Genomic DNA, 22,394 nt, shown 5'->3' with positions numbered 1-22,394 from the left:
GGAAGCTGCAAATAAAAGCTGTTTCATCGTTGATTGTATATGTAGTATATTATTTACATGAAAATGTGTAGGGTTAGCAGGTCATAAAAACATGTCATGCAGCTTGCTTTTACGGTATCAGTGATTTTTCCACAACAAATTTAGGTCCGAATATCGGCCCTTTCCCCTTTCAAAAATTACCAAGTTTTTCCCAATTTAAGTTGCTTTTTCCCCAAAATAAAACCATGATGAAAAATATAAAGACAATCATTGACAACTTTCAAAGATTATAAATAATAAGAAAGTTGTAAAATTTAATGTAGAACTGCGTCTAATTTGTTATTTTATAAGCAATAATTCCCAAGTTGGCACAAATGTCAATGATTTTTCCCAATGGTAAAGGCCCAGGCCCCTTTTAAAAAAATGTAGAAAAATCACTAGGTATGAATGATCGAATTTTAAAAATTGAAAAATCAAATGACAACTGTTTAATTTTATTTTTCCAGATAACACTAACTGGTGTGTGCTGTTCTTTAGAAAACGTTTCAGATTCTGCATTTGAACTTCAAACATACAGCAAAGAAAATCTACTCAAAGCAGGTATATGTTTAAATACAACTCAACTTTTATTTTGCAACTGGAAGGAAATATTTAAGTAACAAATCAAACCTCTGTCTACATGGATTACATAATCAAGTGAAAAAATATACTGAATGAATCAGACATCAAGGTATTGTTCTTTCCTCTGTCTACTAAGTTCATATCTCCATCATATGCACTTCCCTAATTGTTTACATGTATTTGATTTTCTTCACTTTACCACTGTTAAGCTCAGCCACAAAGAGGTTGTCTCTGGTGTCTACACATAAACCCCAAGGAATGTGTAGATCACAGTTATCAATGTAAAGGAGTAATTGTCCATCCTGATCTAGGATGTGGATACGTTTGTGATAGCTGTCTGATGTCAGGATCTGACTTTGGCTGTTTGTTGTGATGCCAACTGGATTAAATGATACCTTGTTAGTAGAGGGATGACCAGTGTATCTAAATTGGAGTTTTCCTTCCTGATTAACAACCACTACTGCTTTGGCTCCCCAATCAGCCACACAGATATCCAGGTTCCTGTTCTCACTCATGTATTTAATGTCACCAGATGAATACAGAGGTTTACCTTTGCTATCAAACTGAATGGTTTGTTTCTGAATGGAACCAGAGTATCGGACAGCTTTTGATTGTTTATAGTCATCACTGTACATAGTAACCAGGAGGTCACCAGAGGAGGTACTACAGACATAGTAAGGTATCCACTCCTGTAGTTGGATCACTTCCTGTATCTGGTCATTCTGCACTATGTTTACAGTTCTTGCATCAGTGTCAGTATAAACTAGATCTCCACTCCTTGTCACTGCTATGTCACATGGATAGTTCCATGACTTGGTTCGGATTGACTTCAGTAGCTTGCCCTGGAAGCTATACAATTTCATGATGTTGTCATTCCCACATGTCCAGATTTCTTCATCACAGAAACAGGTAACACTCTTAAGAGATTTACACCCAGTGTCTATTGTGGTGAGGAGCTCGGGTTCATCAAGCAGTGACTTTTCTGGAGGACAGGGTACAGCTTCTGATGCCTTTGTTGTGTATCCATGTAATTCTGTTTCAATGGATAATGCAGACAGAGAACCAAACATTTGACGGAGCTGTTCTGTGTTGATATGAAGAGGAAAGAAACTTGGTAATGAAACAGTGACTCTAGGAGGTAATCTTTTGAATTCATCATTCCTGGATTTGTACACAGAGGCTAGGGAGACATCATTGGAGTCCAATATTTTTCTCAAATCAAAAATGCACTGTTTTACTTCAGAAATGATATGTTTGATTTCATTTTCCTGTTTATTTAGTAAAGCAAGGTGTTTAGTTTTCATCTCATCTATTTCAGATTTTTGTTTGTTGACAATGATGTCAATTTCTCTATGCCAATCTTCTCCTTGTTTGGTGACAGCTGTTGTCAGTGTCTTGTATTGTTTTTCTAGGCTTGTTTTTTCTCTCTGTATCTCTGATGAAATTTCTTCATATTTAGGGCACACTGAATAAGATAATTCGTCAACATCTTTTTCTATAGCCTCTTGTTTGGTTTTTATTATCTCAAGTAAATTCAATAAAGTATGTCCTTTGTGGAAGTTGGATGAAAGACAGAGTGAACAAACAGGGAGGTCACATTTCTCACAGTGAAGTTCACAAAATTTTCCAACATGAGTTGGACATTTGGGTGTAGTTCCCTTTTGTTTGAATGGCACTACTTTATGTTCTTTGGATAAATCAGAGAGATGCTCCCCTACACATGCTTTACAGAGTTGGACATGACATAAGTCACAGTACATTGGAGGGACAGAAGTCTCACACAGGTCACAGCGCAGCACATGCTGGGCGCTGAACTGCGGGTCCATTGGAAAAGCTCAGAAAACGCTTTACCTGGAAAGATCAATTAACTTGTTCAGAAGTGAGAAGTGTAGGACTGGGAAAATGTAGCAAAAGGAAAAATATATTATTCTTTAGGGACCAATGTTTATCAATTTTGTGGGTCACTCATACCCATGAATTTACATCCCTAGTAACAATTTTTTCAAAGTATTGATTTATTTAATCTACTGATTATACAAGTTATGAACAAAATTGCATCCCCATGAACAAGAAGAATTGACTCCCCCCCCCCCCCCCCCCAATTAAAATGATTCCACAGTATATAGTTTTCTCATAACTACATATAGTCTCCTACTATGAAAATAGGAGGGACTTTTAAGTTTCCTCTTTGTCTGTATGTCAGTCTGTCCCACTTGGCTTTTTTCCTTAGACACACATACATATTTTAAACTGATTTTAAGTATGTGAGTCTATCTTAATGAGTAACATAGTAAGTTTGTGTTTATTCTGCTTTAATGATTTTAGATGGAATTATGTGTTGTTTTTTATTTTATTTTATTTTAAGGGAAACCAAATAACACTTGTCAGTAGGGGACTAGTATTGTTTATGCAGTTCCACTTCTTTGATTTTTTAAGGAATTTCTGCTGACAGGGGACTAGTACTTTATTCAATACTCTCATTGTTAATGATTTTTTAAAATGATTTTCTTTTATTGATAGTGAAAATATTCAAAGGCTAGGAAGTGTTCTCTTTTTGAATGATGAATAGTTAGCTTTAATACTCAGGTCTATGTATGTATTTTGAAATAGAAAATAAAACAATAATGTACATAATGTGTACATGAAGATTAAATATATATGAACGTTATGGAAAATGAAAGAAACACATAAACAAGATACAAATAAAACAAGTGAAAAATGTCATTACATTTCAAAGAAAATATCTATAGAAAAACTAAAAAAAGAACATAGTCTATGAATCAATCTTCCTGGTTTATTTATAACCAGATTTAAATGTCGGAAGGTGAAGGTCAACATTTTTTAAATCATTGAGAATGTGCAGGCTGTATAGTTAAAGAAATATTTAAATATAAACTTTGAAACCATTGTAAAGAATAATTTAAACACTGTCAAAATAAAACAATTGACAAGGAATATAGTTTTTTTCTCACCTGAGTCAAAGAATTGGAGGGGGGGGGGGTGTATGTAAACTTTTCACATTTTGAACCTCTTATATTATTACTCAGTAACTTAATTTAATCAAACTTGCCACACATTTTTGGCTGAGGAATGGGACTCAAATTTGTTCAAATGAGAAGTCATGCCCTCCATAAAGGGGAAATAAGGAAATAGATTAAATATGGTAGGGTCATTTGAATATTTTCTCAAGACCTATATGGGCAGAAAAAACACAAAACAAAAAGAAGGTAAAATGTGAAAGTTTCCTACATAACTAATTGAATCAAATCATGACCACTGGGCAAGGATGGGTCAACAAAAGGAAGTCAAAGATTAACATAAAAAAATAAACTTCAGAGAAAAGTATCACAATCTTTTCAAGAAAAAAGATAATGATTAGACAAACAAGCTTAACTAATGACATTTTGTCTAGCGTCTATTTGTAAACTTTTCACATTTTCAATTTTTCTCCAGAACCACTTTTCCAATTTCAGCTAAACTTCTCACAAAACATGTTTGGGTAAAGGGGATTCAAGATCGTGTCATTTAAAGAACCACTCCCAATTTCAAGGGGAGATAATAAAGAATTTGTGAAAATTTGATGACATCTTTACAAAACCCTCTTTTCAAAATCCACGGAGCCTAAAATAATGAAACTTAAAGGAAAGCTTCATGACAGTTAAAAGCTATATATGGCGTATCCGAGCAAAAAAAAAAGTAAATAAATAAATAAATAAAAATACGAGATTGAGTGTAAATGATCATGATATTTGTTATTTAGTACGTTTAAATTAAAATTTTCACCGATTTTGGACTTGAATAACCCCACGTTTCTATAGTTAAATTGACTTTAAACTGTGTCTGATATTTAAATGCGGAGTCGGTAAATAAATCGGTAATTGTTTTAAATTTCTAATATCTATGAAACGCGATTGATTTAAATTGTGTAATTTACAGGAAAGTCGTATCTTTATATAAAGTAATAAAACAAATAGAAAGATCTTTTTTAATTTTAATAAGTCTGAACTTATCAACAAGAATACGCAATATATGGAATTGTGGACTTTGAAAAGTTCCCTTTATCATAATCAAGTGATTAATCCCATTACCATGTAAAACCAGTTTTGCATATCGAATTATTTGTATCGTACATGATGCGTTTACAAACATGTTGATCTTAAATAGCCAAAAGTGTTACCTAATGTAAACCTGTGGCGATATAATGCAAGTCCAGTGTATGAGAGGGCATGATGGTTATTAAAACCTAATTCCCCTAAAAATTTTTTAATTGACAAATTGTGTTGAAATAATGTATGCTGCTTGAAAGTCAGATTAAATTATAATTAGGAGCAATAATGAGATGTTTGCAGTTTATACAAGTAGATATTAAGTTTACTAAGACTGTTTGAAGATAAAGTACTAATGATACAAAATTATTGCTGTTTTTGAGGTCATAACGATGATTTAGCCACTTGAGGAGTACAATATTCACCGAGCCCGAAGGGTGAGCTAAATGCAATGAGAAAAGCGAGGTTAAATAAACATTATCAGTTGTATTAATTTGGATTTTTAAAATCTAATTTAGTTGCTATGAAAAAAAGAAATTTTGTCAGGCTCTTTTAAAGAATAGATTTTGAAAAGGGGGGGGGGGGGCATGACTGCTGAAAAAAAATCTTTGATTACCTCCCATGAAAAGAGAGAAAGAGTTTTTTTTAAAACTTCTAATTTTGTTTTAGGGGTGGGGGACTAAGGTCCATTAGTGGGGGACCAGTCTTTCAATAAATATTTTTAGGCCTAAATTAAAAGTAAAATTTTACGTTCAGAAAAAAAAATGTTGGAGGTGGGGAGGAGGGAGGTCCCCTGCACCCAATCCCTACCCCCACAACCACCCCCACCCCAAATTATATATTCCCTTATGTAATGTTCACCTGAGTGGTAGTCGGTAGCAAGTGAAATAGCTTTCCCAAACTATTTGTATCAATTTTGAATTTCCCAATCTATTTTTAGACCGATGTAAAGAAAATAAATCCTTATATTTACCTGGAAGGTAACATGCAGGTGAATATAAGGTAGTATTTTTTCTAAATTGTTGGATCTCAGCAATCAGAGAAATATGAATTATTCAATCATACAATAATAAGCAATACTGCACAGGACTTCTGAACAGTAAATTTTTTTTCCAGTGTCTGCTACAACCACTAGTAGCAGTGGGACCAGTGAGAGAGACGACATGATGTTTCAAATGGAGGAATTCTCAACAGAGGGATCAATAGGGAACTTACAGGGACACACAAGGGGTAAGCTAATGATGGAAATATACAGGGTACACAATAGGTAAACTAATGATGGTAAACTAAACTTACAAGGGGACACTTAGGGTAAGCTAATGATGGGAAAGAACTATATACGGTAAGGGCGTATTCCTGCCCCCATAATAGTCAAATTTTGAAAATCTCTTGAAATGAGAAAAAGTGCATATATCGTATAAAATAATCCAAATTAAGGCAATGTATTATGAAATTGGAAAAAATAGTTGGCTTTTCTTGTCTCTGTGACATCACAAACTATTTGGATTTCCGTTATTTTTAAAATAGAGGCCAAAATACACAGAGTTTGTTCAATTTTGACTATAGTATTTATAGAGCGCAAGCTTGCTCAGGTACCATATTCACATATTTCATTGATATTATCATTCTACACATTATATCAAAAGATCTAGTCTGAGCAGACCTGCGCTCGATAATTTCCAATCAAAATATCGACGTAAAATACGCTATTTTCTCTCAAAATCATTGCAATTTGGAATTTAAGTCATTTTATTGACGTCATATCTAACTAATGATGTCATAGTTGATAAAAATATTTAATGCTTTGAAGTCTGCAAATATCCACCTGGCTTAGAACATAATTAAAGATTTCTCCATCAAAGTTTTATTTTGGGGGCAGATACTGGCCACTACAGAATATAGTCCTTTACAGGAGCACACAAAAGGTAAGCTAATGATGGAGAACAAAAATGGGCACTCAAAGGGTAAGCTAATGATGGAATAAACGGGAAAACAAAGGGTAAGCTAATGAAGGGGAACTTACAGGGGCACACAAAGGGTAAGCTAATGATGGGGAACTTACAGGGGTCAATTGTAAACTAATGATGGGGAATTGTAGGGGCACACAAAGGGTAAGCTAATGATAGTAAACTTACAGGGGCACATGAAGGGTAAGTTAATGATGGTGAACTAAAAGGGAAACACAAAGGGTAAGCTAATGATGGAAACATATGGGGCAAACAAAGGGTAAGTTATTGATGGTGAACTCACAGGGGCACACAAAGGGTTAGCTAATGATGTTGAACTTACAGGGACACACAAAGGGTAAGCTAATGATTGCAAACTTACAAGGGCACACGAACGATAAGTTATTGATAGGGAACTTACAGGGCACACAAAGGGTAAGCTTATGATAGGGAACTTACAGTGGCACACAAAGTGCAAGCTAATGATGGGGAACTTACAGGGGCACACAAAGGGTAAGCTAATGATAGGAACTTGTAGAGGCACACAAAGGCTAAGCAAATGATGGGGCACTTACAGGGGCACACAATGATGGGGAATATACAGGGGCACACAAAGGGTAAGATAATGATGAAAATATACAAAGACACAAAAAGGGTAAGCTAATGATTGAAATATACAGGGGCCTACGAAAAGGGTGACATTAGTTCTAAGGGAACTTCCAGGGGAACACAAAGAATGAGCTGATGATGTTTTATATTGTAGTACCCCTCACTAGACAGACCAAGGAAAACTCTGTTCGTAGATCTCTAGAACATGTAAGTAAATGATTTGTGTTACAAGAACTCAGTAGCCAAGTTAAAGTTTATCCTTACAAGTACAGTATTTTCCACAGTTAGCTTGATGACAAGTAAATTGGATTATAAGGTGTCTTTGATTTTGATAATGTTTAGCATTTAATGAAGATTGCCAATGGTGAGGCTTTAAAAAGTCCTTTAATGGGTAGCTTGAATTGACTTTGTGAAGTTTTTATAGACTGTACAGAAGCACAAGAACTGTGTGGAGCTTACACCACTGCCTAGTATACCAGGCTTCAAGATTGAACGATACCTGGGCAACTACAACTTCTTCTTTATAAGAGAGTCTACTTCATTACGAGAGGTAAACCTTATCTGTTAAGAAATTGATTCTTTCAAAATTCTCATCTAATAATCGGAACAGCCTCTGTGTTTGGTTTAACACACTAAAATATTGTTGGTGAGGATTTCTTAAGAAGCCAGTTATCTTCAGAGTTTTATTGGATGTATAAAATTTTCAACTTTCACTTTGTAAGATTGGAGGACAAGGAGGTTTTATGCAGACATTTGTTGCTGAGGTGATGGCCAATGTCAGAGCTAATGTAGCATCTCTTGGAGGGAATGGATTAGTGTCATATCGAATGAACCAATGTGTTCTTATGTGTAATCCACACAAAAACCAGGTATGCAATTATTTCTACTCAAGTTTAAATGCATGGACTTAGTACTAGTATAGGTAGACAAAAACCTACATAGTCCTTCTGGTAAAAATCAACACATAATGAAATACATTTTTTTTTCAAGAATATTAATTTCTCTCTATTCCTTCAGAATCCTCAGCTTCAAACTTCGTTCACAGAAACTTAATGGGATTCAAAAAAAAAGACTAGATAATTAAGGTTTCAAGATACAGAGGTTAAAATACATTTCTTTAAAAAGGACCGTCTCAATTCAGTTAGACTTATCCGTGGCATTTAAGATTTTTTTTTGATATTTGAGATATGAGAGATCAACTGAATTTACTTTTCTTACAGAGTCAGTGTTTGATCAATGTGAGTGGGGATGCTGTGGTTGTATCTTCAGAGGAATCGTTTTCCATTATTGTTGAGCCTCTTCGTAAAAACAGCGACTCACCGATTACATGAGAGTTCTAAACATGTTACTGACATTTTAACTGAGCATTCCTTTATTGGCCAGTATTACTCACTGCCTCTTCTGCAAAGTGGATTGCACTATAGGAATTTCTTTTTAAATTATACATTGTAATTCTCTTTATTCATGTTAATCAGAGGGTGAACAATAATTTCTTTTACAAATGAAGAAATTGTAGATACATGTACAGTATTTGATATTTCATTTCTCAAGAGGAGACTGATGTAACACAGCAGTAAACTGTATGACAGGTTTAAATATAAAGCCTGCTTTGGTGGCATTTTACAGGATATGTGTATGTAATTGTTACGCACACACAAACACTGCATAATAAATGAATCTTAAAACTGCTGTTTAATTTTTTTTTAATTAGTTGATACAGGAGTTGAGAGACAGGTCAAGACGTTTGTACTGATTTATTTTGATATGTCCATGTAGACATTATTTGTATGATATTTAAATCTTAAGGAATCCATCATCTCAAGCCATGGTCTGGAGTCCAGTCATAGCTCTTTTCTATCTGTGGCTGCTTCATTACATAAAACCTCATAATCTTGAATAATCACACCTTATATGTGACGTCATGTGAGAAACCTACGAAAATAATTGTTTATATTCAGATTAAATTTCATATCAACAATAAATGTTACGTAAACTGCAATTGGAGAATGAAAGGTTGCATCAAGGGTTATTTTACAACTTTGCTAATTAAAGAGGTTGTCATAGGTGTCTATACACATAAATCCCGTGGATACTGTAAATCACGGTGATCAATGTAATGGAGGAACTGCCCATCCTGGTGTAGGATATGGATAAAATTGTTGTCACTGATTACTGTCAGGATTTGACTCTGATTGTGTGTTGTGATGCCGAGTGGACTAAATGATCCCTTGGTATTAGAGGGATGACCAGTGTATCTAGATCGGAGTTTTCGTGCCTAATTGACCAGCACTATAGCATAGGCATCACAGTCAGCAACACAATTATCCAAGTTACTGTTACCAGTGATCTATTTTAGGGAATCAGATGAATACAGACGTGCCATTTTACTATCAAACTGAATGGTTTGCTTCTCTGTGGATTTTTTTTTTTGTTTGTGTTCTGTAAGGTGTTTAGTTTGCACATCATCTATTTCAGATTTTTGTTTGTTGACAATGCTGTCAATTTCTCTGTGCCAGTCTTCTCCTTGTTTGGTGACAGCTGTTGTCAGTTTTTATTGTTTTTCAAGGAATTGTTCTTTCTCTTTGTATCTCTCCAGAAATTTCTTCATACTTAGGGCATACTGAATTAATTCATCAGCATCTTTTTCAAAGGTCTCTTGTTTGGATGTGAAATTCAATAAAGTACATGTATATCTTAGTGGAAGTTGGATGAAAGACAGAGTGAAGATACAGAAAAGGTCACATTACTCACATCAAAGTAAAAACTGTTTCCCAAATGAGATGGATATTTGGGCGTAGTTCCCTTTTGTTTGAATGGGACTACTTCATGTTCTTCGGATAAATCAGAGAGATGCTCCCCTACGCATGCTTTACAGATTGACATGACAAAAGTCACAGTACATTGGAAGGACAGGAATCTCACTCAAGTCACAGCGCAGGATGAAAATACTACATATTTGTACATTAAATTTTGTTCGAAGACCAAAAAAAAGGCCAATTTGAGAGGGATTTTTATTGCTCCTGCACTCTTGTATTGTATAGTTTGGTGATGGTGGCAAATGGGAGGGTATTAGCACTGGCAAGTGCAGACAAGTGAATGTATTTAATTTATAAATTGTTGCTTTATTAATTCAAGAATATTTTGTTGATCCCTGATCATCATATTTCTGTTGATTTTGGGCAACATATCTTCATCTATCAGTGAATTTTGTTTTATTTAATAGTTCTTTCTATCCTTGAAAGTGTGGTATTATACTGAAGTGAGTGACCGATAAGGCCATTGATCCTCTTACATATATTTCTTAAATGTGCCGAATATATATAAACCCATTCCCTACATACTGGCACTATGCACTTGGATGCCCCCTGTCTTACCATTTTCAGAGATGATGCATTACAGATGATGTCATGGTGAGAAAGATTGATTGATTGGTTGTATGATGTTTAACGTCCCATTTGAGAGTGTTTCACTCATACAGAGACGTCAATGTATGCCAGTGAAGGGTTTTTGATACCTACACTTGACACTCAGGGCCATTGAGCAATGAGGTTATCATGCAGACACAGGACCTCGGATTTTACGAGAGTGTCATAATCTGACCAAAGGTCATTTTGGCAAGTTCAAAGCAGAAAATTGTTAGATTCATGTCTTGTCCACACTTTCATAATGAAAACACGTTGATACTTCTCAACAATATTATGGTGTGTCATGACCTTAATCCAAGGTTATTCAAGCAAGTTCAAGGTGACTGGTAGAAGTAGTATAAAATTTGTGCCCAGTTCCCTAGTCTCTATTAGATAAGTATTGGATAAAAAACTTCAAGGATTATTCCTGAGGTGAAGGTAAGTCATATCCAAATGGCCCAAGGAACTTGTGGCAAGTTCGGTTACAGGAGGAAAAAGTGTAAAATTTCCGATTCCATTATTTTCTGAAGAAGGAACATTTGAGGTCAATAACTCACCTCCGAGAATACTAATGACCACAGGATGTGTCTGTTTTTTAACCAAGATTTTTTTTGGTAATTTTAAAGTCACATATGGAACATTGTAAATGCACACTTAAAAAAAATGCAGCTAGGGTAAAATTTTGTGAGCTCGTTCACAGTACCTCTCATTTTATTCATAAATGTATGTTCATTAACTAAGATAATTTTGACCAGTCTTGATCGTTTTACAGCTTAGCAGTTCTAGAATCAAGAATGATACATATTTCTTTTTAAGCAATCATTTCCAATTCATGAAAAAAATATCCCTTCTAAATTTGTTAATAATTTAATAAAATTTATCTATTCAGCATACAAAATCTGTTCACATCCCTAAATAAAATGTACATTCATACAAATAATATCTATTCAAAGGTACATAACACGAATAAATATAAAAACTATACATTATAGCACAGGGTAAACTGTTAAATATGTACAGCATTATGCATGGTTCATGTTTACAGGTCAACAAACTGATACAAATTACACCCTGAGAAAGGGTTAATATAATGATACAAAATAATAGTTGCATATAATAAAAATCAGACATATAAACATCACTGTTGCTTTTTATTTTCTTTTTTTAAGTTTGTGAAGATATGCTTGTAAGCACATCCCTCTCCCCTCCAGTTAGCAAAAATAAGAAATTCTTCATCCAAAAGTCATTTCCATGTCAGGAAAAATTTGAAATAAATACAGTAATTTTTATTTAATGCTTTCACTTAAAATGTTCCAAGTTTACTCACTTTTTAGGAATAAATTATAGCCGTTTCTTTATGTGGTGTTTTTTAATCATGCTCATGATCTGTAGCCATTCTCTGTTAAATAGACCATATATTTCTTCTGTGGAATCTTACTTACATGTGTGTATACATTTTGAATGAGTTGCTGCAGTATTTCAGTTTGTACAATTGTTCAAGTATATCCATTTCATCTACCCCATATGGAGGCATATAAAATGTCCATGTATGCTCTTTGTAACATATATTTCATGAGAAAATGATGTTCTTACATTGTATATAAATTATACAGTTGTATTCCCATTCAAAAATACAAGGTGTACAAGTTTTCACGAATCAAAAACTCATGTTCTCATTCAATCTTCCAACCATTAATGTTGTAAAGGGGTCATACAAGCAAAACAAGAGGCCCAAGGGCCTTAACGGTCACCTGAGTATAATACAACAATTTAGAAGTTAAATACACTGATAGATGAAGCATTCTTGCCCTAGCCCCCCCCCCCCCCTCCTCAAGAACCCCAAAAACTGAGGCCATATATTTAAAAATTTTGGAAGAGGCATCCTTGTCTATCATAATCATGCACTTAGTTTGTTTAGATAATCTCCATTAGCAGAGAAGAAGATTTTCAAAGAATCAATGCATTTTCACCATATAATCAATAGAGCCCCGCCCTAACACCAGAACCCCTGACCCTGGGGCCATGAATTTCACAATTTTGGAAGAGGCACTCTTGCTCATCATAAAAATGTACTTTATTCCTTTATTTAATACCCAGGAGCAGAGAAGAAGATTTTCAAAGAATCAATGCATTTTCACTATATAATCAATAGAGCCCCACCCTAACACCAGAACCCCTGACCCTGGGGCCATGAATTTCACAATTTTAGAAGAGGCACTCTTGCTCATCATAACTATTTACCTAGTAACTTTATTTAATACCCAGGAGCAGAGAAGAAGATTTTCAAAGAATTAAAGCATTTTCACTATATAATCAATAGAGCCCCGCCCTAACACCAGAACCCCTGACCCTGGGGCCATGGCTTTCACAATTCTGGAAGAGGCCCACCTCCTCATCATAACTATGTACTTAGTTACTTTATTAAATACCCAGGAGCAGAGAAGAAGATTTTCAAAGAATTAACGCATTTTCACTATATAATCAATAGAGCCCCGCCCTAACACCAGAACCCCTGACCCTGGGGCCATGGCTTTCACAATTCTGGAAGAGGCCCACCTCCTCATCATAACTATGTACTTAGTTACTTTATTTAATACCCAGGAGCAGAGAAGAAGATTTTCAAAGAATTAATGCTTTTTCACTATAAAATTTATAGAGCCCCACCCTAACACCAGAACCCCTGACCCTGGGGCCATGAATTTCACAATTTTGAAAGAGGCACTCTTGCTCATAACTATGTACTTAGTTCCTTTATTTAATACCCAGGAGCAGAGAAGAAGATTTTCAAAGAATTAATGCATTTTCACTATATAATCAATAGAGCCCCCTAACACCAGAACCCCTGACCCTGGGGCCATGAATTTCACAATTTTGAAAGAGGCACTCTTGCTCATCATAACTATGTACTTTGTTCCTTTATTTAATACCCAGGAGCAGAGAAGAAGATTTTCAAAGAATTAATGCATTTTCACTATATAATCAATAGAGCCCCACCCTAACACCAGAACCCCTGACCCTGGGGCCATGAATTTCACAATTTTGAAAGAGGCACTCTTGCTCATAACTATGTACTTAGTTCCTTTATTTAATACCCAGGAGCAGAGAAGAAGATTTTCAAAGAATTAATGCATTTTCACTATATAATCAATAGAGCCCCCTAACACCAGAACCCCTGACCCTGGGGCCATGAATTTCACAATTTTGAAAGAGGCACTCTTGCTCATCATAACTATGTACTTTGTTCCTTTATTTAATACCCAGGAGCAGAGAAGAAGATTTTCAAAGAATTAATGCATTTTCACTATATAATCAATAGAGCCCCACCCTAACACCAGAACCCCTGACCCTGGGGCCATGAATTTCACAATTTTAAAAGAGGCACTCTTGCTCATCATAACTATTTACTTAGTAACTTTATTTAATACCCAGGAGCAGAGAAGAAGATTTTCAAAGAATTAATGCACTTTCACTATATGATCTATATAGCCCCACCCTGGGGCCAGAACCCCTGACCCTGGGGCCATGAATTTCAAAATTTTGGTAGAGGGCTCATTGCTTATTACAATGATGCCAACAGTTTGACTGCTTCATGTCCAGGAGTAAAGAAGAAGATTTTTAAAGATTGCATTATTTTTGGTGGTTTTAGCCCCACCCCTCAGGCCCCGGGGGGGGGGGGGGGGGGGGGGGGCAGGGACCATGAAATTCACAATTTTTGTTCCTCTTCACCCATAGATGCTATATACCAAATTTGGTTGAAATTGGTTGAGCGGTTCTAGAGAAGAAGTTAAAAATGTTCAAAAGTTAACGCACGACGGACGACGACGGACGAAAACAGATAGCAATAGGTCACCTGAGTGACTCAGGTGACCTAAAAATGTAAACCATTGTTCTAAACAGCAAATAATGCTGTAAAAATTCTGTAAAAATTGTTCATCAATACCATATCAAAGAGTAAATAATCATATAAAAAAAATATCACTACAAATGTTCAGTATAATCCAGACTTTCTTGCATAACATCAGAAAACTGGTTTAGGGTTACAAAAATGAAAGTTGATAGCAAACATAGGTATAATACATTAAATATGAGGATATCTATACTTAAATCAAAAGAATTTTTCTAAATATTTCAAGGCAAATTTTCTTTAAAAGTTTTAAATTCAAAATACATGTTTATCTTTTTTCTCTTAATACATATGAATATGTGTACTGCAATAAAGATACAATTAACTGAAAAGAAAACTGGCCAAAGCATCCACTGCAACTCCTCATGGGGAAAAAACCCCACAAACTTTGTGATGTTAGTGTGAAAGGGGGATAATCATGTTGATTGCACCATTGAGTCAATGTCACAATGCATTCTAATAAAAATTTTATGAGTATGTTTCAGGTAAATAATTTACACTAATAGGGATTTCTGTTGAGGTCACTGGTTGTTTGGCTAGATCCCATTCGTCCCTGACTTGTTCAATTATTCTATTCATATCAAATGAGTATTGTTAGCTTTAGTATCGTCCCTCTCAATATTCCAGCTCTCAGTTCTCTTGCACTTAATTTTCTACAAGTGTTCTGCAGTTATAACAAATGATAATATTTTCATTCAGCACCTCCAATGAAAATAAGATTCTCAGAACACTCAAAACACTGATATTGCACTGAAAAATGTACCCATAACATTACAACTTAAAGTCGATTACCATCTATTCTGGTACACACCTAGCTCATATTAAATTTCCCTTTGGATGTTTACACTTTATCCCTGTGCTGGCCCCACTGGGATATCCCCTCGATCTATTCTTGGACATTGATCAAAAGGCACACATCTCCCGTTAAGTAACACTTTATCTGCTGGACACTGGCAGCTGGCGATGCAGGGCTTGAAGCAATTTGTTTTCAAATCACCAAGGGGTGTGTCATAGTTCTCGCATGTCCTTGGACAAACTGGGCCACACTCATCAAACACAAATCCCAAACTCTCATCACATCCAAAATCTGGAACACAGTAACAATAACAATGCATGTACTGTTCACTCTATTTCATTTCACTAAGAAAAATTAATTACAGAATTGGAAAAAAAAAACTTGTCTAAGAATTTATGAAATTAAGGCAAATAAAGCACCCCTTGTTAAATTAAATTGAACCCTTTCCCCTTTAATCAATACATATGCATAACTTACCACAAAGACCTGCTTCTCTCCATTCCAGCCTCACTCCCACCTTAGCACACTCTTTAGCATAGGAGGAAAGAATGTCACACAGACATGTAGAATTATCTCCACATACACACAAGTCATACACACATGCTGCATAGAAAGGGTCAGGGGCTACTGCACGATGACAACGACTGAACTTCGGACCCTACAAACAGAAAATAGCTGTCAGTACGTTATAAAAAAGAGCTATAACATACAAAACACTTAAGACCTTCAAATAACTTCCTAATATCCTTACCTTGTTACATGTATAAATTTGTAAAAGACACTCAGAATTTGTAAAGATGTAAAAGACATATACAGTAAAATAACTTTGAGAGAGACCAATAAAAAAGGGTAAATTACCTACTAATTATAGAAAAATCAATGATACTGGAATTCCCGTATCAGCATATACTCTGAGCCTTAAGAAATGTGATATTTTCTGTAAGGGTTGTCTTACCCTGAGGATAGAACACTGGGTGGTGGCAAACTTCCTGGCGCGGTACCCTGCCTCCACACATGGGTCTTGATCTGTGCCATCCTTACAGAATTCATTCTCTTGCTGTAAAGTCTAAAAAATAATACCCAAAATGAAAAGAACAATTCAGATCAAATAATTCATTATGACATAATTCACTCCCAGTGGTACTCTACCTTCCAACTGTTGCCAAATATACTTGGAGAGTTGGTGATCTGTCTGCCTTTAGTTTTCATGTCATCCATTGGGAACCCATTGAAGTTCCCGCACAGACCACACAGCTTGTTACGATACGTCCCTGGGACACTGAGCTCGGCATAACTGTTTCCATTCCATACCAACTGTTAGCATAAAACAATACTTAACACAACTTCATTGAAATGATAAATGCATTTTTGCGATAAATGCATTTTTGCAATACAAGAGTTTTATCTGCTTTGTACTACACAAGTTGAACAGTTTATTTTTTTCTTAGTAGAGTAAGGTTTAAGTTTACAATTTAATTACAGTTGTGCATGTTGCTATACATGAAGATCACATTGTTGAACTCCAAATCTCTTACACATTCCTATCTGACAAACTATTGACTAATTATTTATAAATCCTAGCATTAATACATCCCTGACCTTGATTCCAAGTTTTGTGTTAAACAGGACAGTATCCTGTGTGTGCTCCACAGAAAAGTTCTTGTTAAAGAATGGCAGCTCCACTCGTCGTCCGTCCACCTAAAACATTCAAAACATAAAAAATGATCACCCCCATAGGTACAACTACAGAGTTGGAGGGACATAGTAACACCCTCCCACAAGAAGACACACTACTCTTTTTCCTTGACAAATGCTGAAATAATTTATACCATTCTTTCTCTGAAAATAAAATAAGTACCGATTTCTAAATCTCCCAGGAAAAATGATGGCCTGAAAATGCCAATTAAATATATCTGTATTTGAAAGTTTAAATTTAAAAATAAGGAATTACAACATTTCCCTTTCTGATGAAAACAAGAAGTCTGTGAGCCAAATGCTCACTAGTAATATCCCCGCTCTGATGTGAATATACACTCTCATATGAATATACAAATTTAAGGTGCAGCTGTTTGGTAAGGACAGATGCATGGATAAACTGGAAGTTGACATCAGATTCGTACAAGAGGCCAGTGGGCCACAACGCTCACCTGAGTAACTTTGGCCCTGCTGTTCTTCACCAGATTTCCCCTTTGTAATACTCATTATGGCCCCACACTACCTCTTAATTGATTGGAACAATTTAGAATCTACACTACCCCAGGGAGCTTCTACAAAAGTTTCAGTTTTTATGACCCAGAGGTTCTTGAGAAGAAGATTTTAAAAAATTTTTCTCTCTGTGTCAATTTTAAATATGGATTCCCTATTGTGGCCCCATCCTACCCCTTGGGGGCCATGATTTGAACAATTTAAAATTTACACTACCCCAGAATGCTTCCATATAAGTTTCAGCTTTTCTGACTCAGTGGTTCTTGAGAAGAAGATTTTTAAAGATTTTTCCTATATTTTTCAAAGTAAAACTTGGATTCCCTCTTCCATGATTTGAACAATTTCAAATTTACACTACCCAAGGATGTTTCCATATAAGCTTCAACTTTTCTGGCCCAGTGGTTCTTGATAAGATTTTTTAATGACCCCACCCTAGTTTTGTCTTTTCTTGATTATCTCCATTGGAAGAGGGCTTGGTCCTTCATTTTAATAATTCATATTCCCCTTCACACAAGGATGCTTTGTAACAACTTTAGTTAAAATTAGCCCAGTGGTTCTTGAGAAGATGAACATGTGAAAAGTTTACAGATGGACGGACAGACAGACGGACGGATGACAGACAACAGGTGATCAGAAAAGCTCACTTGAGCTTTCAGCTCAGCTCAGGTGAGCTAAAAATGAATCCCACAATATGGCATGTCTAACAAAGAGTGTGCTAAATTTCAAGCATCTTCCATAAGTAGTTGTTGAGAAATTTGGTATGGACAGAGGCATGGATAAACTTGAAGTTGACATGAGATTCGTACAAAAAGGAATCCCATAAAATAGCATGCCTTAACAAAGAGTGTTAAAATTTCAAGCATCTGCCGAAAGTAGATGCTGAGAAAACTGCGACAGAAAATTGGAACAGACGGACAGACACATGGATATACAGGAAGTTGACATCGGATTCGTACAAAAATGAATCCCATCAAATGGCATGCATACACAGACTGTGCTAAAATTTTAAGCAATTGCAAAGAGTAGTTGCTGAGAAAACTACGACAAAAACTTGTTACTGACAGTCATCTAGACACACAGGCACACAAGGGTAAAACAGTATACCCTCCTTTCCTTTGGAGTGGGGGTATAAAAAAAACCTACATCATGAACACATAAAATTCAGTCCTCTTCTTACTAGGAACCTACTGCTTCCTCATTATGGTTCATTTAGAACTTACCTCTACAATATGATTTTGTAGGAGCTCAATGACACTTCGCCCCAGTGTTATAGTAAAGTTTTGAGCCCAGGACACATGTCCAGGTGCCCCTCTGTTGTCATGGTGAACATCCACTCTGCAAATAAACAAATATCAATAATAAACATCTGATATAAATTCATCATAGCGATTCTCTGCTTCTGATGAAAGAGCTTACAAAATCCACATCCCCTCACTGACGCAAAAGTTCAGACAAGTCGACTAAAACCTACCAAATAAATGACATAATGGAAGACTGAAATATTTATAAGTTTACTCACACAAAGTCATTATTGACACAGTCTGTTGCCATGGTATATTTACAGAAACCCTGGAAGTGAATGGTGGTGCCATCAAAGGTGTAATAATGGGGATCCCCAAACACAAGGCATGTACCAGGTTCTGGAAAAGAAAAATAAGTTTCCCCTAAAATGTCAGGCATTTTTTTTTTCAAAGTTTTAATTGATTAATTTTAAAATACATGTATGTGCTGGGTAAAATAATTTTGAATATTTGTAAATTAACCTTCCTATGCATATTTTTATCATTTCAGTTTGGTATAGTGAGAATTGGTTTTAAATTGATTTATCTTAAAGTCCCCTGTTAAATAACAGTGTTATGAATTCAGGACACAATAATTCATAGGCTTTACCTTATGACAATATTGTTTCGAATTATTTTTTATTAACAATTTTGACTCAACAACCTGTAAAATTCATACTTCACATCTGGACAGTCAATACCTAGCGTAAGAAGTAATATTGTAAGGGAAAAAATTCTCAATAATATGGATGGTAATTTTTAAATAAAAATCAATTTCATTCAAGGTCTGACATGGTGCAAATTATTCAGAAAACACAAGTAAGCTTTCTGTTGAAGGGCAATTACTTTTATTTTATAACATCTAATAAGATGGCATTTTAATAGTTGTATTAAGTAACATCATTGAGAAGTCAGTTGTCAGCATGCTTCTTTTGTCTGAATCCAAACACAAAGTTTTGTGTAATTTCTTACTTGTAATACAGACAGGGCAACATGACCCTGGGGTTGCTGTGGCAACATCACTGGGGTCACAGTCCAGGGGAGGGCATGTCTGTGTCAGACATTCGACAACCCCTCCCAGACAGCGACAGTCTGTACAGTCATCCACCCTCCAGCTTTCACCAGGCTGCCATGGAAGATATCAATTAAGTCTAACGTAAAATCAATGTAAGCATGGGATGCAAGACAGTGAATTTTTTGTGAGAAGTAAAATATACGTTGGTGTGTGTACAATCACATACAGATAAAATGTCACATTAAATAAATGAACAACAAAAAATTGACAGTATAAAAAATTTGAAAAACAGATTTGTCTTTCCTAAAATCTTAACACACTTCCCTACCTGGTACACAGCACTATTGTATTGGCAAGGAATAGCAGGTATGTCCTCACATATGGCACAGCACTTCCCTTTTGGTTTGATAAATCTTTGTTCACGGTTACACACAATTGCAGGACAGCCAATTACATGACAGAACACATCACCTCCCTGAAATACATAAAAATGACCAATCAAACAACAGAACACACCATCCTCTTGAGAGGACCAATGAACAATCAAGATAGAACTCATCCTTGATTCTAATAAATAAAATCCTGGTATGTTTAAGTAAGTGCAAAAGCACTTCAGGTAAACCTGTCAAATAAAAGTTTGCTAAACATCTGAAGTACCAAATACAAAGTTACAGTAGAGTACATGCTCCAGTATTTACCTACCCAACATGCTCCAGCTCAGTATTTACCAACCTGACATGCTCAGTATTTACCTACCCAACATGCTCAGTATTTATCTACCCAACATGCTCAGTATTTATCTATCCAACATGCTCAGTATTTATTTACCCCGCATACTCAGTATTTATCTACTCCACATACTCAGTATTTTACCTACCCGACATTCACAATGTACACAAGGATCATCATCCCCGCTCCAGGAAGTCCCTTCCTCATACCATCTGTCCACCTCAAGGTCATGGCAAGCTTAAAATAGAAACTATGCTTAATCATCCCATTCACAGAATAAAATGTACATCCTTAATTTTAGCAATATTCACCTTGTAAAATGATATATATTGATGCTTTAATGGATATTATAAGCATAAGTCTGTGTACAATTACAAACCAAACATTCTTATGCTGATGATCCTCTTTTGCTACCATGTTCAATATGTGAATGTAGTAACAAGTACAGAATTTATAATACAGGTACATAATGTGCTTTTCTACACTTGAATAACCTTAGATCTGTCTCTCCAAAATCTCCATTACACTGAAAAGTTTATGGTTACTTACATTCTGGTATAACTAATGTTTGCAAGAAATTGTAGTAGATCATAAAATTGTGTAAACTCTACTGTGAAAATTTTGTTAACTTTTCCGCTAGATTTCGAGCATACTTCAAAGCTCTCTGTGCTCCCTATAAAAACTAGACAGGTCAAAGTTTACCTGGGTATCTTTACCTGGACTATTCTTATGTTATATAGCTTACCTGGACAAGTCGGACAGCATTGACCTTGAGGTTTGATCCAGACTGATGCTGGACAATTGACAGGTGCACAAGGTTCATATGTGCACATCCAGTTCTTTTCTGCCTACAACACAAAATTAAAATTTACAGGAAAAGACTGGCAAAACCTACATGGATGTTTTAAAGACTGAATATTATATAAAGCCGTATGAAATATCATGACTGAAAAAGCAGGTAAGTTTAAACATCTTTTGCTCAAAAGCTGATGATTTTGTTCACAAAATATGTTGAACTTACCCTGCATTCACACCTAAAGCAAGCATCATCAGGCCTAGGTTTAATAACATTTCCAATGTCTGTTCTTGTACAGTTATAGCCCACTAAAATACAACTTGATAATATAAACTTGATAAATCAAAAATAAAATAACAATAACAGTATCATGTCAAAATGATGATAAATGATAAAATCTCATTATTTTATCTGATTTATATCTACATGATTATTACAATATGACAAAATAAATATGGTATTAATTTTATCATGTATTGTACACTACATTTTTCATAGGATACCATGATCACAGCCCATACAAAATTTTGCCTTGTTTTTTAAATTCAGATGTGAAAATTTTAAAGAATTCTTCAAAACAAAATTTGGTCTTCTGTTCAATATTGATTTCAATTTGTACGCTAACAGAAACTCCAAGTCCAAACTACCGGTACCTCTACGAATGGCAATATATCTATTTATAGAAATAGAAATCATGCCCTTAAACACAGTGACCCCCAAAAGAATCCCTGAGTGTGATCCTCATCAAATCAATCCATGGAGCTCACATGAATTTCCCATCTAAAATTACAAACTATAAAATTTTTGCAAAGACACAAAAATTCTATTTACATGTTGAGAAATCCATCCTAGTCTAGCTCTTCATCAGATCAATCCCCATACTTATCAAAACCAATACTTAAGATATTATACAGACACAATAAATGTCTGTTTATACAATCAAAGGCCGTGCCCTTGGAAAATATGACCCAAAATGAAATTTCTCTCCAAATAAAATAGCCCAGATTGAAAAATGAACATTTTACCTCAACTCTCTCACTAAAGCAAAGAAAGAAAAGTAGATT

At 35.2% G+C, this 22,394-nt stretch overlaps 3 protein-coding genes across 4 annotated transcripts in view; 1 reads left to right on the top strand and 2 right to left on the bottom strand.

The window, feature by feature from the left end:
- LOC133185435 (C2 domain-containing protein 5-like) overlaps positions 1–8,890 on the top strand; it is a 31,047-nt gene extending 22,157 nt beyond the window's left edge. For both annotated transcript variants that reach the window (XM_061320632.1, XM_061320633.1), the window contains exons 26-31: positions 486–579; positions 5,763–5,876; positions 7,356–7,408; positions 7,626–7,751; positions 7,924–8,070; positions 8,422–8,890. In XM_061320632.1, the coding sequence (XP_061176616.1) occupies positions 486–579; positions 5,763–5,876; positions 7,356–7,408; positions 7,626–7,751; positions 7,924–8,070; positions 8,422–8,532 (645 nt within the window). In that variant the 3' untranslated portion in view covers positions 8,533–8,890. The remainder of the gene's footprint in view (positions 1–485; positions 580–5,762; positions 5,877–7,355; positions 7,409–7,625; positions 7,752–7,923; positions 8,071–8,421) is intronic.
- LOC133185436 (uncharacterized) lies at positions 728–2,442 on the bottom strand. The gene has a single exon (XM_061320634.1). It carries the CDS (start codon positions 2,424–2,426, stop codon positions 771–773), a length of 1,656 nt encoding a protein of 551 aa, XP_061176618.1. The 5' UTR covers positions 2,427–2,442; the 3' UTR covers positions 728–770.
- Positions 8,891–14,481: 5,591 nt separating the features above from the next.
- The window catches only part of LOC133185428 (uncharacterized), a 91,998-nt gene continuing 84,085 nt past the window's right edge, over positions 14,482–22,394 (bottom strand). Inside the window, exons 48-59 of the mRNA XM_061320624.1 lie at positions 21,556–21,638; positions 21,280–21,382; positions 20,683–20,771; positions 20,134–20,280; positions 19,763–19,916; positions 19,030–19,150; positions 18,731–18,845; positions 16,905–17,003; positions 16,455–16,619; positions 16,261–16,371; positions 15,783–15,963; positions 14,482–15,596 (exon numbers count right to left, since the gene is read on the bottom strand). Coding sequence (XP_061176608.1) covers positions 15,358–15,596; positions 15,783–15,963; positions 16,261–16,371; positions 16,455–16,619; positions 16,905–17,003; positions 18,731–18,845; positions 19,030–19,150; positions 19,763–19,916; positions 20,134–20,280; positions 20,683–20,771; positions 21,280–21,382; positions 21,556–21,638 — 1,607 coding nt within the window. The 3' untranslated portion in view covers positions 14,482–15,357. The remainder of the gene's footprint in view (positions 15,597–15,782; positions 15,964–16,260; positions 16,372–16,454; positions 16,620–16,904; positions 17,004–18,730; positions 18,846–19,029; positions 19,151–19,762; positions 19,917–20,133; positions 20,281–20,682; positions 20,772–21,279; positions 21,383–21,555; positions 21,639–22,394) is intronic.

Source organism: Saccostrea echinata, unplaced genomic scaffold (genome assembly GCF_033153115.1).
Source record: "Saccostrea echinata isolate AGI-Se365-2 ecotype Australia unplaced genomic scaffold, CSIRO_AGI_Sech_v1 ptg000012l, whole genome shotgun sequence".
In the NCBI taxonomy this organism is placed as follows: domain Eukaryota; kingdom Metazoa; phylum Mollusca; class Bivalvia; order Ostreida; family Ostreidae; genus Saccostrea; species Saccostrea echinata.
This window is presented reverse-complemented; position numbering and strand designations above follow the sequence as displayed.